The 18,423-nt window shown below is 46.3% G+C and overlaps 1 protein-coding gene across 2 annotated transcripts in view; it reads left to right on the forward strand.

Moving 5' to 3' along the window:
• Positions 1 to 245: 245 nt before the first annotated feature.
• The window catches only part of GDPD1 (glycerophosphodiester phosphodiesterase domain containing 1), a 41,441-nt gene continuing 23,263 nt past the window's right edge, over positions 246 to 18,423 (forward strand). For both annotated transcript variants that reach the window (XM_063296468.1, XM_063296475.1), the window contains exons 1-2: positions 246 to 447; positions 14,703 to 14,745. In XM_063296468.1, the coding sequence (XP_063152538.1) occupies positions 312 to 447; positions 14,703 to 14,745 (179 nt within the window). In that variant the 5' untranslated portion in view covers positions 246 to 311. The remainder of the gene's footprint in view (positions 448 to 14,702; positions 14,746 to 18,423) is intronic.

Raw genomic sequence — 18,423 nt, forward strand, 5'->3', positions numbered from 1 at the left:
GCTCCAGCGACCGTTACTTCCGCTCTCGGCCGGGCCAAGCGCTCTGACGTCATCGCTCCGGGACACGCCCCTCTCGTTTTCTCACTCCAGGCCGCGCCCCCCCAGCGGCCCTTGTCGGCCAATCGGTTTAGCGAGGGCGCTCGCGCTCCCTCCTCCCTGCCGCGATTGGTGCCGGCGGGGGACGGAGTGGGCGGGGCGCCGCGTGGCCGTGTGTCTCCTCAGGCTGCCGGCTCACAAGGGCCGGGGGAGGCGCGCCGGTCGGTCGGTCGGTCGCTGGCTTCTCTCGCTCTTTCGCGGATGACGGCGCGGCCATGTCGCTCGTTTTCTACCTCCTCTCTGCGCTGGGCGGCTACCTCCTCACCTCGGCGCTGCTGCTGAAATTCCCGGGCTTGCTCCACCGGCCCAAGCGCCACCGGTTCCGGTGCCGGCACATCTCCCACCGCGGAGGTGAGGGCAGCGCCTGCGCGGGGCGTCCTTGTCGGGGTCATCGCGGTCCTCGGGGCCAACATTGCTGGCATCCTTCTCTCGGGGCATCGTTTCCCCCCGCCCTCTTCTCTGCCTTAGTTTTCCGCGTGATTTCAAACGCTTAACTCTGTTTTTAGAAGCTGATTTTATTTATTTATTTATTTATCTGTTTGTTTATTTTTATTTATTCAGTTTATTTAGCCACCCATCTCAAACCAGTGACTCTGGGCGACTAACCATATTATTAAATGCTCGGCTATTATGTGTGTGTGTGTGTGTGTGTGTGTGTGTGTGTGTAAAAAACGCTTGGTCCGATAGATAGATAGATAGATAGATAGATAGATAGATAGATAGATAAATATTTATTTAAATGTCTTTGGATAGTTTTTAAATAGCGATGGGATAGGATTTGTTTTAAAGTGCTCGCTTTTGCAGGTCTTAATAAATAAAGATTTGATGTTGAATGCCAGATGGGGGCGTGAGTCGGGCAGGGAGGATGGGGGCTTTGTCCCTGTGAAAAGACACTGTTCGAGGAGCAGAGCTAGAAGAATATCAATCAGGATATATATATATATATATATATATATATATATAATATTTTATATATATATATATACACACACACACACACATATATAGTTTTGTGGGGATGGCCATTAAGAGAGCAAAACAGAGTTGGAGGATCCTGTAATCTGGGGAGTAACAGCTATATATATATTTTTGAGGAAGGGTAGAATTTGGAGCAGGGACAAGGAAGAGATTGTTTCTGGTGGGGGTCCTGCAAAATATTATGAGATTCCATGCCCCCCCATCTGATTTCTATTTATCTGTTTCATAGTAGCATGGATACACTGCATATACCTCTGAGTGGGTGCGATGCAGGCAACGGTATGTTGCCTTGCAAGGTAATCTTCAGAGAGAAAGCTTAGCTTGCACAGGATAGTATGAGCGTGCTTGGGATAAAAGAGGGGTTTGGTGGTATTTGTGGCCAAAATGTACCAGAACTATCCAGGATTGTTATTCGCATGGGACACTGCATGTGGTAGGGGTACAAGTAAGGTTGATAATTCAGCCTACACCTTCTCTATCTCACTAGAAGTGCTATGTGAAAGCCTTGGTGGACCAAAGCTAGGATGGCGGGTGGAGGTCAAGGTCTACAGGCCCATCTTGTGATGACCTTGGTCTATGGAAGATTGTGAGTTGCAGTGGGAGGGGACTACGTGGGAAAGAGAATCAATTAAATTCAATGAAGGAAGGGAAAATAAATATGCTGTATGTTTGGGAAAGTAACTGAAGAGGAAGGATGCGCTAGATCTGAATGAAGGTGGTCTGATCTTGTAGAGTTGATGAATCCATGCAAGGAATGGAAAGTACAGGTTTAAATACAAATTAAATGCCTGAAAGTATGACTCAATACCATCTAGCTTGTTGTAGGTGCATAAGGAAGGAGTGTTAGGTATGTTTGCCACCTTGAGTTATTTATAAAAAATAATAAAGGCGGGTTAGAAACAATAAAATATGGAAGAGGATAGTGCTACGCTCCAGGGGATGTTGATGATGACGGAAGAACCAGAGATGAGTTTTGGGAGAAAATCTGCAAAATTCTGAATGAATGTAGTCGGGGGGGGGGATAGTATTTTTCCCCCCCAGATTGCATTCATTCAGAATTTTGCGTCCCAAATGGGTGGGTGGATATGAGACAAGGGGGTGCAGAAAAAATGATTGGGCAGTTTGGAGACCTAAGAATAAATGGGGACAGTGACTGGGAAGTATCTGTAAAATAAAATAAAGGTTGCTTATTTGGCTTGGTATGTTTTATCCCCTTTCTGTAGTTTGCATAACGTTGCTTGCCTGAAAGAGAATAGCATGGCGGGTAGGTCTGCAGGATTAAGAAAATATTATGCCGAAGATGGACTGAATAGGGAGAAATTAGAGGGTTTTTTTACAGGGAGTAGAATTTGTTGGGGAACAAAGCAGAAGGCATTTCTGCAGGAGCGGGTGACGAGAGACGTGTTTCTCAACCTGCCAACCAAGAATAAGGCTTGGTGCCTCTGTTGAAGATGAAGTGGACTCTATTTATCAATCTGTTCTCCTTTAAAGACCCACAGGTCTTTTGTGTTCGCTGTAGGGAAAAACATCGCTCACCTCCAAAGCTCTTAAGGTGAAGCTTATCCAGTATATTGGCAAATGCTCTCTTTCTCTGAAAGGAGAACTAAAATTGCTCCCCACATATTTGCTTTGCCAGATTTCTTTAGGTTAGCTAGCTGGAAAGTGGGATAAAGGAGGATTTTCTGTCTCATTTTCCAGATGGCTTAGAAATTACTTAAAGGTAGAGTCTTCGTTTTGGATAAACAGGGTGCTAACAAAAGGCGTAAATTGTGGCAGGGGCATTTTTCTCTCTCTCTCTCTCCTTGAAATCCAGATTTGACCTTGAAATCTGTCCCATGCTGCCCCTCCCACCCCCCAGGAAAAGAAGTGGAGATTGCTGCTGCCTTCTTCATGTCTGGAGTCCCCCTCCCTAAGCAAAATGCAACCTGAGATTTTAAGGGGTTGTGGAAACGATTTGCATGCATGTAAATATGCAAATGTAAGTGATAGATGGCCGTCATCTTACAGCAGGTAATTATGATTGTCATCAGTCTTAGGGCACATACTCAGCTTTGTCTTTGCCGTAATCCCTAAAAATAGCTTTATTTCCTGAAGTTCTCCTTTTCTCCCCCTTTTTCCCTTGCCTTGGTAGCTCTTGCCATTCTCTCCCCTTTATCGCTAAGCCCTTCTGCTTTTCCACCACCTAGTCTGATTCAGAGACCTGTTTTGTGATGTTTTTACTCCAGTGTTCTTTTTTTTTTTTAATTGTCTTCCCTTTCTGCATCCTCCTGTTATCTCCTTTTGTTCCACTTTCCATATTCCCAGGCTTGTCAACCAAACTATTTGGCTTTTGGGGAGAGCAGTTGGCAGTATTTTTTTTTTACAGAGGTGGCCACCTCTGCTGAGTCTGGCTTTGACAGTCAGGACGATTTTGTTCATAATTTCCTCCTCAGCTTTTTTGCTTGCTTAAGGACTCTGCGGCTTACGGTAATAAAGTCAAGGAGGCTGTGTGCAGGTTTGTGAGTGTTGTTCGGAATTGTACTTTGTTCTGTTGTTATTTTAGCACAGTGTTTCTCAACCTTGGCGAGTTTAAGATGGGTGGACTTCAACTCCCAGAATTCCCTAGCCAGCATGGCTGGCTGGGGGATACTGGGAGTTGAAGTCCACCCATCTTAAACTTGCCAAGGTTGAGAAACACTGTTTTAGTAGGATTGTGCCTCTGTGGTTGTGCATCTGAGAGGTGGTTATCTGAATCCATGGTTTCTTATTATAAAGCTACAGGGTGCAATTCTCCCTCCCCCTATTTCATCCCCACTGTGCCCCTGCTAGCAGACCGCCTTAATCCTAAAAGTAAAATGTTAAAGTAAGAGGTCTTACTTAGGGGTGTCTGTATTTCCTGTAATCAGTAAAGATGGCTGGATCTCCAAAATGATAAAAGGTACGTGGGACAAGAATCCTCCTTCCTGTATTGTCCGTTTCTCTTTTCTTTCTTCAAGGCCTTCTCCCTAATGGTATATTACCCACTTCTTATTAATCGCTCAGCTGGGGAATTGCACCAGTCAATACAGTACTGTGTAAAAATCAGGCCTCTCCCCAGAGATTTCTAATCCATTAAGCCCGTAAACAATCCAGGAGCTTTTAAAGCAGTGTTTCTCAACCTTGGCAGCTTTCAGATGGGTGGACTTCAACCCCCAAAATTTCCCAGCCAGCATGTGTGCAAGTTTGAGAGTGTTGTCTGGAAAAGTACTTTGTTCTGTTGTTATTTTAGCACAGTGTTTCTCAAACTTGGTGAGTTTAAGATGGGTGGACTTCAACTCCCAGAATTCCCCAGCCAGCATGGCTGGCTGGGGAATTCTGGGAGTTGAAGTCCACCCATCTTAAACTCGCCACGGTTGAGAAACACCGCTTTAAACCAAAGGATGGGGGCATATCAACAATCACAGAGTCTGTAGCCTTTGCTCAAACCATTGGCCTGGAGTGGGGGCAACCTCTTCAGGAATAGCCGTTTGTACAGCGGACTTCCTCAGGGGCACATCGTGACCTTCCCAAGGCCTCTGAGGTTTGCCTGGACGCAAGGATTGAGGTCAGCAACAGAAGTGGTGACCTTGGATTGAAGTAAAATGTTTGCCTTGTTCGAATTCCTCCTTGTGCAATTCCTAAACGGGGGTGGGAGACGCCTTTTTAACCTCCTCACCAGACATGAGAAAAGGTTGCAGGGTCTCTGAGTGCCGGCTTTTTGCAAGAATGATCCAGATGTGTCGGCTCCGTCACCCCATCGGCGGTCATCGCGCTGACCAAACTAGCCACCTTCTTGATCTCCTGCTTGGCAACTCTGTATATATTTTTTTAGATTATTTTTTATCCCACCTTTACTATTTTTTGCTCCTTATCTATACAAGTGGTAGCCTCCTCCTGACTTGGCGTAATTTGGGAAAGGCTAAGCAGAGTCAGAGCTGAGTTGTATTTGGATGGGAGACCACCAGGAGATCCTGGGGCTGCAGGCTAACCCAGAAGTTGAAAAAATACCTCACAAGGAGGCAGTGGCCCAGAAATGCAAAAGACAAGCTACTTTGGAGGAAGCCTTGCCTTTTTGCTATCCCTCAAATACACGAAGGGGAAAAAATGGGAAAAAAACCCAGGTTAAAGCTTCTAGATCACAGCTAGATATTCCAAGGGAAGAAGTGTGGCCTTCCTTCTTTGTTTCTACTGCTACATCGAGTTGGGATGAGAGACAAAAGTTACGTTTTCTTCTCTTGCCTCTCATCATTAGGTTGGCAATTTTCTAAGGACTTGGCAGGAGAGCCTTTGATCTGAGTGAATGTCCCCTTGATTAATGAACATAACGTGATTTTTACCCTGATAACTTAGTCTTTCTCCTTGACATCTGTAGGTTGGGTCTTCTATAAAAGCTGCCTTCAGTGCTGCTGTGGCTGCTGACTGAATGCAAAAATCAAATATTCTCTTCTTCTTAGCATCCAGTTTAGGTTTCCATAGCATGCATCACCTTGCATCTCAGTTTCCAAGCCTTGGATAACAGTTGCTCATCTATTATTTGTAGGCATCTCTGCACTGGTAAGCTGCTCGAAGACCTAGGTGGGGGCAGAGATTATAGTTGCAGATTGGTCTTCCGTCGGTGAATGACAGTGCGTGGTTGGCTCCCCCCATCCCACGCAGGGTTGTTACTCCAGATGAGAAATTAATGAGTTTACCTCTCGATAGGCAGCCTGGTCTGCAGACAAGAAACCGTTGCTTTGGGCTATCTGAAGAAGGATGCGGAGCGAAATGGTTGCGCGTATCCCCGTTTTAAAATGTGTAGATCAAACCGAACTGTTAAGGGTGGTGAAAGCCAGAAGTGGTTGAGGGAGCTCCAGAAAGATCTCTTCCAGCTGGGTGGATGGTCAACCAGGCAGCAGTTCAATTTCAGAAAGGATTCTAGGACTTGGAGTCCACACATCTTAAAAGTTGTGAGATTGAGAAACATTGGTGTAAATTGATGTATATTTGGGGAAAAAAACAATAGCCTCAGATATACACCAATTGAGTCTGAGCTGTCTGGTGGAGAACTCAGTGATGAGGTTGACTCAAGATGCAAATTCCATCCTAGGGATCCATAGGAAGGGGGGTAAAAATGTCAGCCCTTCGAGGTAGTTCAGACAGGAGTCCCCATTCCTTCTGTGGACTGAGGTACCTCTTGTCTGACCATTGTCTAGGCCAGGGTTTCTCAAGCAGGGTTCCGTGGCACCCTCGGGTTCCACAAAAGGTCACTAGGGGTTCCCTGGGAGATCACGGTTTATTTAAAAAATTATTTCAACTTCACATTAAAGTTTCATTCTTTCTTCTTAGTTTAAGAACACTGTTAATGCATCTAGACAGGCCTACCCATGAAACGAATATAATAATTTTGTGACCTCTGGCCTATATTTGAGCCTGAATGTGCAGGGGTTCCCTGAGGCCTGAAAAATATTTCAAGGGTTCCTCCAGGGTCAAAAGGTTGAGAAAGGCTGGTCTAGACTGTGGCTCTTCCTCCTGTCTCCCAAGGTTATTCCCACAGAAAGAATGAAAGGATCAGTTAGAGCTAAGGGTCTTGAGCACATCCTCTCCAAGAAAAGGTGATAATACTGGGAACCCTTTAACTTAGAACAAGAGGAAATTGAGGAAGACCAGGACTGAGGTGTATAGAATCACGTGCAACATGAAGAAATGGACCTGGAGAAGTTCTTCTCCATCTCCAAAAACAGTAAGACCACAAGTCACCCAGTGAAGTTGATCGGGAGGGCATTTAGAACAGACCAAGAAAGGGGGGAGCCCACTAAACAGGATGGCTTTGAAAGTGGTGCAGTAGGGTTGAACCAGTCCCTTCTCTGAGGTCTGTGCTCCTGGAGATGCACAGCGACTGAAAATTAGGCCCCTTTGCTGCCACCCCCATTTCATTATAAACTAATTTCTCCTCTCCCCACCAGCTCTCTGGGGAACCAGGAGAGGATTGAAGGGGAAATCCTCCCCCACCCCAGGTCTGCCTAATGACACAAAGGGAAACCTAACAAAAACTTTGGGGAGTCAGTAGCTCGGTCAAGCTGAGACAGGTGCTAGAAGGCCACTGGTTAACTCCAGGGCTTTTTTTTTTTTAATCCTTTCTTAAAGGTACCAGAAGAAGGTAAGGTTCTATGCACAATACACAGTTTAAAAAAGGATAAAATTCCAAAACCAAACAAACCCTAGTGTAATTCTAACCATAGCTAAACACCTCAATTTCCCACCCTGCCTGAGATAACCCCTTATGGGCACATAAGGTTGGCTTGGTCTTTAAAGGGCCACCTGCTGCCCACTACAAGGGGGTTCAATAAATTTAGGGCGACCAGCTCTGCTGAGAGGCATCACTCACAAAGACTCACTGACACCTTCAGATTAGGAACAGCTTGCCTTTGCTGCAGAGGAACAACAGCAGGAGAGGGGTAGGTCTCCATCTTGTGGCTGTGGATCCCCTCAGAGGGATCTGCTTGGCGGTTGGGAGAAACAAAGCCCTTGGCTCTGTTAAGTTTTTTAAGCCCTCTGCCCCCAAAATCTCCTAGACATGTGACACAGCTTTGCACCTTTTGCATCATCTGCAGCCCTCCCTACAGTTTCCCAGTCCTGATCTCATTCCTTATGGTGTTGTTTACGTGTAGGAAATCAGGATCGCTTCACTCAGGTTTAAAATAAGGGGGGACATACTGTAAGCAGGGGTGGTTTCAAGGATGAAAAGGTGCAGAGAGCTGTGGTGAATGGTGTTGGCTAAAACTAGATACAGCTATGTTTTTTATTCTTGTGCCATGTTAGCCCAAAATCAAGAGTCTCTCTGATTGCTGATGGGCTAAGTCCGATGGATGGATGGGAAAAGAGAAGAAGGAAGGGAGGGAGGGGGGGCATGTCTGTGTCTCCAGGTGCAGCTCTGGATTTAGATTGCACTAAATCATAAAATGGTGGGGCTGACCTGCGCCACTGATGGGAGTATAATTTTTTTTAATTTATATTGCCTCTTACCTGGAACACTTTGCTTTACTCTTCCACTCCCTGGCTTCCCTGAGCCACAGTGGCTTCTCAGAATAGAAACTTGCATTATCTTGGTCACGTTACATCAGAGATAAATTACAGCAGCAGAGACCGGGAAGGTAGTGCACCCCTGAATCTTCAGCAGACTGGGGTGATCCTCTTCATTAAACCCACTTTGTGCAGTGGCCCCAGTTCCAGTCCTGATGTGACAAGTTTTCTGAAGTAAGTTGCTGCTAAGATGTCAGCCCTTTGAGGTAGGCCAGGTCAAGAAATACACTGCATAGGACCAAAATTGCTACTTTATACTGGTTAGGCATAGTAGCCGAACCGTGACTGCCCATTTTGAATGACCCCAAGGTCAAGATGGGCCTGTTCTCTTTCTCACAATTTCTACTTTCCCAGGACTGAGTAACTGTTTTTTCCTCTGTCTCTTCCTTCTTAGAGCCAGAGCTCCATTCTTCTGTTGTTGTTGTTTATTCATTCAGTCGCTTCCGACTCTTCGTGACTTCGTGGACCAGCCCATGCCAGAGCTTCCTGTCGGTCGTCAACACCCCCAGCTCCCCCAGGGATGAGTCCGTCACCTCCAGAATATCATCCATCCATCTTGCCCTTGGTCGGCCCCTCTTCCTTTTGCCTTCCACTCTCCCTAGCATCAGCATCTTCTCCAGGCTGTCCTGTCTTCTCATTATGTGGCCAAAGTATTTCAGTTTTGCCTTTAATATCATTCCCTCAAGTGAGCAGTCTGGCTTTATTTCCTGGAGGATGGACTGGTTGGATCTTCTGGCAGTCCAAGGCACTCTCAGGATTTTCCTCCAACACCACAGTTCCAAAGCATCCATCTTCCTTCGCTCAGCCTTCCTTATGGTCCAGCTCTCGCAGCCATATGTTACTACGGGGAACACCATTGCTTTAACTATGCGGGCCTTTGTTGTCAGTGTGATGTCTCTGCTCTTAACTATTTTATCGAGATTTGTCATTGCTCTTCTCCCAAGGATTAAGCGTCTTCTGATTTCCTGACTGCAGTCAGCATCTGCAGTAATCTTCGCACCTAGAAATACAAAGTCTTTCACTGCTTCTACATTTTCTTCCTCTATTTGCCAGTTATCAATCAAGCTGGTTGCCATAATCTTGGTTTTTTTGAGGTTTAGCTGCAAGCCAGCTTTTGCACTTTCTTCTTTCACCTTCATCATAAGGCTCCTCAGTTCCTCTTCGCTTTCAGCCATCAAAGTGGTATCATCTGCATATCTGAGATTGTTAATGTTTCTTCCAGCGATTTTAACTCCAGCCTTGGATTCCTCAAGCCCAGCATGTCGCATGATATGTTCTGTGTACAAGTTGAATAGGTAGGGTGAGAGTAGACAGCCCTGCTGTACTCCTTTCCCAATCTTAAACCAGTCCATTGTTCCGTGGTCTGTTCTTACTGTTGCTACTTGGTCGTTATACAGATTCTTCAGGAGGCAGACAAGATGACTTGGTATCCCCATACCACTAAGAACTTGCCACAATTTGTTCTGGTCCACACAGTCAAAGGCTTTAGAAGAGTCAATAAAACAGAAATAGATGTTTTTCTGAAACTCCCTGGCTTTTTCCAGTATCCAGCGGATATTGGCAATTTGGTCTCTAGTTCCTCTGCCTTTTCTAAACCCAGCTTGTACGTCTGGCAATTCTCGCTCCATGAACTGCTGAAGTCTACCTTGCAGGATCTTGAGCATTACCTTACTGGCATGTGAAATGAGTGCCACTGTTCGATAGTTTGAACATTCTTTAGTGTTTCCCTTTTTTGGTATGGGGATATAAGTTGATTTTTTCCAGTCTGATGGCCATTCTTGTGTTTTCCAAATTTGCTGGCATATAGCATGCATTACCTTGACAGCATCATCTTGCAAGATTTTGAACAGTTCAGCTGGGATGCCGTCGTCTCCTGTTGCCTTGTTATTAGCAATGCTTCTTAAGGCCCACTCAACCTCACTCTTCAGGATGTCTGGCTCTAGCTCACTGACCGCACCATCAAAGCTATCCCCGATATTGTTATCCTTCCTATACAGGTCTTCCGTATATTCTTGCCACCTTTTCTTGATCTCTTCTTCTTCTGTTAGGTCCTTGCCATCTTTGTTTTTGATCATACCCATTTTTGCCTGGAAAAATGTTTGTGTTCTTAGGGAGATATTTATTGGCATGCCCAGAGGGAAGCTCTGACATTGAGTCTAATCTCAGCAGGAATCCAAATTAAAGCATCCCTTATAGATGGCTGTCTGGTCTCAGCTTGAACAATGTACAGTGTCCTGATCAGACTTAGAGGCGGCCAGGCAGATCAAATATCAAAAATACTCTTTATTAAATAACTATTTACAATAAGTAAGTCCTTAGGATCAAGAAAGAACTGGTTTCAGTCAAGACCAACTGGGCAGCAACAAGGAAACCGCAAGATTGCAGGAGGAGACGGCAGCAAGGCGGCGGAGCAGGATTCTCTGACGGAGGCTGGAAGGCTGAGGGAAGCTGGAGCGTGTGACGCTACTGGAACTGGGATCAAATGACCTCGAACCGGAACACCACTCGAACTAGGCTGGCACCGGAATGCTGGGCGAGGCTGGGCGGAGCCCTCTGGATACGTCTTGGTTCTGTTGACCGGACCGGACTGGACTCGATGACTTGGGGTGGGCTGGAGACTCGGAACTGGAGGCTCGGAACAAGGCTGAGAACTTGAAGCAAGGCTAGAGTCGGCTGGAGGCACTGCACTAGGCTGAATACTCTGGACTAGGAACTCGGAGCAAGGCTGGACTCGGCTGAAGATTCCTGACGAGACTGGAAGCTTGCTACAAGACAAGACTGGACTGGAAGTTCTGGACTAGGCAAGGAGCTCGAGGCACGGCAGGGCTGAACCACAGGTTCTAGACAAGGTCGCACACCTGGTTCGCAACGAGATAGGTGCGAAACTCCTGAGCAGTGTCATGCGACCGAGGTGCGGCTAGACTGGGCTGGAGATCCAAGGCACAGTGAAGCTGCACTGGAGACCTTGGACTGAGCTGAGGACTAGAAACGTTGCGAGGCCGAACCGAAGACTCAGGGCGAGGCTACGGACTTGAGGCATGACGAGACTGGACGGGAGACTCTGGGCGTGGCTGGAAACTCGAAGTGGGACCGGAAGCGTGCCTGGATTGTGCACAAGGTGATCGCGGAGGTCTGAGGCTGGACGCAAGGCTGAGATTGCTGGGTCTGGTGAGGAGAAGGTCCTCGGTGGCAGCAGAAGCACGATTCAAGCCCTCTTCAGTGGGGAACGCTAGCACTGGTTCCTCTTTGGTAACAGACACTGTTTCCGACACGGGTAAGGACTCTTCTGCGGAAGCTGCGGGCTTGAAGGGTCAGTTGTCTCCGGCAGCTTGCTCTTTGCGCGTCTGCCTTTTACGCCGATCCTTCGCGCGCCTATTCCCTTTTGCAGCCAACCGGGCTGCCTTCTCCTTCACACGCTTTTCTGCCTGTTGTTGGTGCGCGCTGATTGGAGGATTCAAATCCTCCTCCTAAGATTGGCCAATCAGCGCCTGTGACTCTTCCCGTGCTGCTGACTCGTCTCTGGGTTTCGCTTTCCCGGTTTCAGCCCGGTAGGTTTCTATTTCCTCCTCTGACTCAGAAAGAGTTTTTTTTTCTGGGTCAGAGGCTGGCTGGAATCTCACATACAGGTAGTCCTCACTTAACGACCACAATTGGAACTGGAATTTTGGTTTCTAAGCAGAGTGGTCATTAAGCGAATTGACCTGATTTCACAACCTTTTTGTGGTGGTCGTTGAGTGAATCACCATGGGTGTTAAGCAAACCAAGTGGCTGTTAAGCGAATCACACATTCCCCATTGATTTTGCTTGCCAGAAGCCGGCCCGGAAGGTCAAAAATGGCGACCATGTGACACTGCAACATTCATAAATGCAAACCAGTTGCCAGGCACCCAAATTGTGATCACGTGACTGCAGGAATGCTGCAACTGTTGTAAGTGTGAGGACTGGTCATAAGTCGGTTTTCTCAGTACTGCTGTAAGTCCAAACCGTCACTAAGCAAATGGTTCTTAAGTGAGGACTACCTGTAGGTGAGGTCTCCACCTTCCTTGATAATCAGCTCCAGTGCCCTTTCCTACTGCTCTGTTATAATTTTTTTTACCCAGCCAGCCCCTGGAACCTGCCTTCCTGTCCCTTAACTCCATTACTCTGAGGTTTGCACCCAGAAATGAGAGAGAACAAGAGAACAGGGCTTGGTCTTCTCGGTGTGGCATCCTTTCAGGATAGAAATGAGCTTTCATGTCTCAAGTGTTTCTTCTCAGGGCTACGCAGCCTGAGCATCTTCAGTCCATCTTCGCAGGACTTTCTAGTCCCCTGACCCTGTGAGATACTGTCCTGAGAATCAGTTCCAGTTCTGCCAAGCCCTTTTAAGTAAACTGCTCAGGGTCAGACTTACTACTGTGTTGATTGCACTTCCTTCTGAGTCACCACTGGCCAGGTCCTGCCATCCCCTGAGACCGCACTCAGTTAGTAATCACCTTCTATTCCTACACACAGGTACACAACTACTGTTGCTAAGCTGGGCATCCCCCATTCTGTACCTATGCATTTGATTTCGGGTTTGTTTTTTTTTAATTTAAGTATCCTACCCGATTTTGTGCCTGTCTCTAAATTGGATAAGCTGTCCTTTCACGTTTTGGTTTCCAAGCCATTAACTAAAAATATTGAAAAGTACAGGACTCAGGGAAGGGGAGGGGAATGTCTATTTTCCACACACACACAAAACATCCTACAATATTTTAAGGCAGGGTTTTTACAAACCGGGTTCTGTGAGAACTGGATGAGGTTCTGTGGGAGACTAACAGCCAAACAAAAAAATAATGTTCACTCAGATGCCATTTTCTACCACTAAAGCTCTGCCTCTTGTTCAGGGATTCTGGATATTTTTTGTCCTTTTGTTTTTTCCAAACAGCTTCCATAACCTGAAGAAGCTGAAAAGCCCAGTTCTGAAGTATTCCTTGTGGTTGCTACACGGGTGCCCAAATCACATTCAGCTCACTGGACAGCCCTGTTATCTGGGGGGGGGGGAAAAGTCCTTTATTCTTAGTTTGTGGGGAGGCTGGGAGAGCAACCAGGGAAAATGCTAGACAGAGATGCCCAGCAGATAGGAAGTAGCCTATTTCATAAAGGGCAGCTCACTCCAGGTTGCAGGAAAGCGTGGGAGGAAAAGCTTCAAACTTTTCAAAGAGATTCTGCTTTAAAGAACTCCCTGAAAGAAGGGCCAGACGTTCCTACCTACGTTCCAAGATCCTACACTTTATCTGTGCATTAAAATGCCTTCCTGAAGTCGGTAATTCTTGCTTCCTTTATCGTGCACTGCGGAGAGGGGCCCGTCCCCACCACAGAGCACCCCCGTGAGGATTGACTGTGCTGAGTGGCCACAGGATATGTGTCGTTCAACCAGAACAAGGGCCAGAAGGACTGCTGGAGATCATCTAGTCCAACCCTCAGGCCAGTTGAGGAAACTACTTCGGCATCCCAGCTAGTTGACCATATAGCCCAGTGTTTCTCAACCTTGGCCACTTTAAGATATCTGGACTTCAACTCCCAGAATTCCCCAGCCAGAATGCTGGCTGGGGAATTCTGGGAGTTGAAGTCGAAACATCTTAAAGTGGCCAAGGTTGAGAAACACTGATCTAGCTTTTTCCCCACTCTTGTGCAGATTTTACCATCAGGAAGCTTTTCCTTATATTTAAATGAATCTAGGTAGCTACAACATACCCATCATTTGTGGTCCAAGTTCTTGATCCATTTCTTTCCAGGTTTTGAGATCAACCTAGGATGGCCGGGGCATCAAGAACTGCAGAGCGCCATCTTGCTATCTGTGGTTATCACCATCTTGGCACTTGTCTTCTGCACGCTCTCTCCCAAAATAATAATATTTGCCAAGTGAAGCAGTCATTAAGTGAATCTGACCAGATTTTGTGACCTTTTTTGCGGCAGTTGTTAAGCAAATCATGAGGTTCCCCATTGATTTTGCTTGCCAGAAGCCAGCTGGGAAGGTCGAAAATGGCGATTGCATGACCACGGGATGCTGTGAAGGTCATAAATGTGAACCAGTTGCCAAGCGCCCAAATCGTGATCACATGACCACGTGGATGCTGCCACGGTCATAAGTGTGAGGACCGGTCATAAGTCATTTTTTTCAGCACTGTTGTAAGTCTGAACCATCACTAAACGAATGCTTGTTAAGTGAGGACTATCTGTAGTACCCTGCTTTGGCAACATGGCGCACCAGGATAGATAAAGAATCAGAAAGAGCCTGCTGGCGCCTTTTCTGACCAACACATTTTATTAAAAGGCAGAAGCTTTTGTGAGTTGAAGCCTTTTAATAAAATGTGTTGGTTGGAAAAGTTGCCAGCGGGTTCCTCCTGATTTTAGGCTACCACAGACTGAAACGGCGGTCCACCTAGAGAGATGGATCAGTAAAGAGACCTTGTCAAGGGAGGAGTCAGCAGGCTGTTGAGACCTGTGCCATAACTCTAGCTTGCTTCACAGTCTGAAACGTGCCCTGAGCCACGTTCATCCTAAATTTGAACCTTATCATCTGCTTTCACCAATTTTTTTTTGTCCTGCAGGTGCTGGAGAGAATCTGGAAAACACCATGACAGCGTTTCGTCAGTAAGTATGAAGCCTGACTTTTACCCAAAGTCGATACACTTAGTGTGGTGTTTTTCAAACTTGTCAACTCTAAGATGGGTGGACTTCAATTCCCAGAATTCCCCAGCCAGCCAAAACTAGGGAAGGTCCCTCCTGAAATGCTTCCCACGCCCCTTTTCCATCTGTGGGCTGCGATATCCCTTGTCTGGCTGCTGTCTAGGCTGGGACTCTTCCTGTCTCCCAAGGCCATTCCCACAGACGATTCCATCAGGTCTTCCTGCAGAGGGAGATTTTCTTACCCACAGCCATAACCACCTTAAGCTGGATTCCCTCCTTTGTTCCCCCCCACTTCTCCACCCCAGCTGGTGAATGCCACTTCTGTCCTGTTTTGGAAAGGTGTTTTTTTTTAATATATTTTTTAATCCCGCCTTTATTATTTTTATAAATAACTCAAGGTGGGGAACATACCTAGTACTCATTCCTCCTCCTATTTTCCCCACAACAACAATCCTGCGAGGTGGGTTGGGCTGAGAGAGAGGGGCTGGCCCAAGGTCACCCAGCCGGCTTTCGTGCCTAAGGCGGGACTAGAACTCTCCTACCACGCTTGATTGGCTCTTGGGCTGAGAGAGAGGGACTGGCCCATAGCCGGCTTTCGTGCCTAAGGCGGGACTAGAACTCTCCTACCACGCCTGATTGGCTCTTGGGCTGAGAGAGAGGGACTGGCCCATAGCCGGCTTTCGTGCCTAAGGCGGGACTAGAACTCTCCTACCACGCCTGATTGGCTCTTGGGCTGAGAGAGAGGTACTGGCCCCAGGTCACCCAGCTGGCTTTCTTGCCCAAGGCAGGACTAGAACTCACCATCTCCTGGTTTCTGGCTGAGCAACTTAACCACTAGACCAAGCTGGCTCTCTCAAACTGTATTCCTGTTTGTGATGCAGAGAAAAGTGGTGTGCAAGTTGCAGCTTGCCCAAGGTCATTGACTTAAGATCAACATTTTGAGAGAGTAGCTCCAGAGAGGAGATGAACTTCGTGTCAGAGCCAAACACAGAACTGACATCTTGGCTGTGTTGTTGTGGCTCAGGAGGCCTAATCATAAATTGTCCTTGGCTTTATAGAGTTCTAATATTTTGCAAGGATAAGAGCACTCCAGAGATAATCCTTAGGCTTAAACTGGGAATGCAGTACGGAAATGTACTGTGTCCTTTAAATAATGACATCTCAAAGCTTTCTTGTTTGGGTTTCTGTGTTATATGGCTATTTCTTGTGTTGTAAAAAAAATAAAAAATAAAAATACAGGCAGTCCTCTCTTAGTGACCACAGTTGGGACTGGCAACTCCTTCCCTAAGCAAAATATCACGTGACCATGACTTGCGATTTTACTTCCAGCTTCTCCATTGACTCTGCTTGTTGGAAGCCAGCTGTGAAGCACACAAATGGCAATCACATGACCGGGGGATGCTGCGATGGTCGTGTGTGTGAGGAACGGTCATAAACCTCCTTTTTCAGCCCCATCTTAAACTTCGAATGGTGACTGAACAGGGCAGTTGTTAAGTGAGGTCTACCTGTACAGTGGTAAGGATGCCATTGCTGTACTTAGCAAAATAGAGGAAGTGTAAGAGTGAAAAGAACATCAGAGTGAATGGAGATACACACACATACACAAAGCTGAATTTCAAGGTTTCAAAGCTCATAGCGCGCTGTGTCCTTGGGTAAATGAACAACTCACCATATTGATTGTCTCTTCTGCGGCATAGGACCCAGCACAGTTGTGCGTGGCACATTTAGGTGGAACAAAGAACGTCTGGGGTCCAAGTCTGCGTGGCTAGACCGGTTCAGTGAACTGTGTGTTCACTTCTGTTTACACAAGTTTGGCTCACGGAGCCACACTAGAGTGGGACCAAGTCGTGCTTCCCACTAGAATGATTCCAGATGAGATTTAAAATGTTGGCAGTGCCTCTTTATGTTTTCCGCTCACCCTGTCTTTAGACCAGTATTTCTCAGCCTTAGCAACTTGAAGAGGTTGAGAAACACTGCTGTATTTATTTATTTTTATTTGTTTATTTATTAAATTGATATCACTGCCTGTCTCCCCCAGCGGGGGACTCTGGGCCGTTTACAATAAAAGCAATAATAGAAGCGTATAAACCTAAGTTACAAACTAAAGACATAATAAGATAATAAGAAATAAGCTTTAGACAATAGTTTTCTTGTTCATTCTGGAGGTGAACTTTATTAATGGCATTACTAGCAGATTTTGCTATAGAGCCTGAGGATTTATTTGCTGTTCTGTCATACACTGACCTTGATCTTCGTACCTTCATCCATCCGAGTTTCTTTTAGTGTAAAAACTTCCTGTTGTGCCGGCAGGAGGTTAGACTCAGATCAGAGGTTTTTAATGGCAGCTATTACCTCACCGCAGTAGGGATATAAGAACTCAGGAAAAAAAAAACCCACAATAAGCTGACTTCAGAAGCCAAGATTCCATGTAATCAAATCCAGGATCCAAGAATCCGAGCTGAGGATAGTCTTGCACCAGTCTAAAGCTCAGTCAAGGAATCAAAAGCAGCACAGCTTCAGGAAATCCAAGTCTAAGGATGGAAAGTTGTATGCCACCAGAAGTCAGCCTCCCAAGCTGCTTTTACAGGTAGTCCTCACTTAACAACCATTTGTTTAGCAATGGTTTGGACTTACGATGGTGCTGAAAAACCGACTTACTATCGGTCCTCACACTTACGACGGTCCCTATTATGGTTGTTAAGCAAGGACTGCCTGTCACAGGATTCGTCTTATACAATTATTTGCTTAGAATTTCCAAGGTGCTTAATTGCTTTGCACGACAGCATACATTTCTGTTTGCAACCTACATGCTCAGCAGTATCTCCATTTCAGCTTCTGTGAGTCCGCTAAGAGCATCGTAAAAGTGAATTGGCTGTAGACTGCAACATTACCCAGATTTCAGGATCAGTATAACTGTTGAAGTGCCTCTTTTCTAAGGCTAATCAAATTGTCTTTCTTCAAGAAACAAGAGTTTTTTTCAGTGGTAAATCGGGTGAGAAATATACAGTCAAGGTTCTTTGTGTGGGAGCCGAGATTATATCAAGGGATTGATTTTTTTCTTTCTCTTTAATTCTTTCCTTTGTACTTGGTATTACCGCAGAAAGTGCATTTTTTTTCAAGCGCTTGGCATTGCCAGTCCTTTTCGGCTATTGAAAATGCCATGAGGCTTCTGATCTCCATGGCAGCGGAACGTGGTAGGCTCAAATGTGTGCCTTCTAAAAATGCCGCAAAAGTGGATTCCCAGGAAGAGAGCGGGGCTTGCGGTTCAGATGTCTTTAAAAGACTGCAGTGAAAATGAAGGTGGCGTAAATGAGAGGCTAACCTTGGTAGATAGCTGGGTTACTCGTGATAAGTCGCAGTGTTTGATCTCAAGAATTTCTCCCCTGCAGCGTAATCCAGATAAAAACCAGCAGCTTAAGCCCTGCGTGCGTACTCTCTTCAGGAACTGGGGATCTTATTTCAACCTTTGCTTGCAGCTCCCTCTTGTTCCCCAGAAACTCTTGCGATGTTTTTCTATCTTGAATGCACCTGATTACCGTAAACCCTTATGCTGAAGGTTGTGCCGCTGCCTTATTTCTTGATCCTGCTCTGCATGTGCCCTCAGAGAGCATTCCAGATCCCCTAGGACAGCTGGTCTTGAAT

This window comes from Candoia aspera, chromosome 1 (assembly GCF_035149785.1).
Source record: "Candoia aspera isolate rCanAsp1 chromosome 1, rCanAsp1.hap2, whole genome shotgun sequence".
Lineage (NCBI taxonomy): Eukaryota > Metazoa > Chordata > Lepidosauria > Squamata > Boidae > Candoia > Candoia aspera.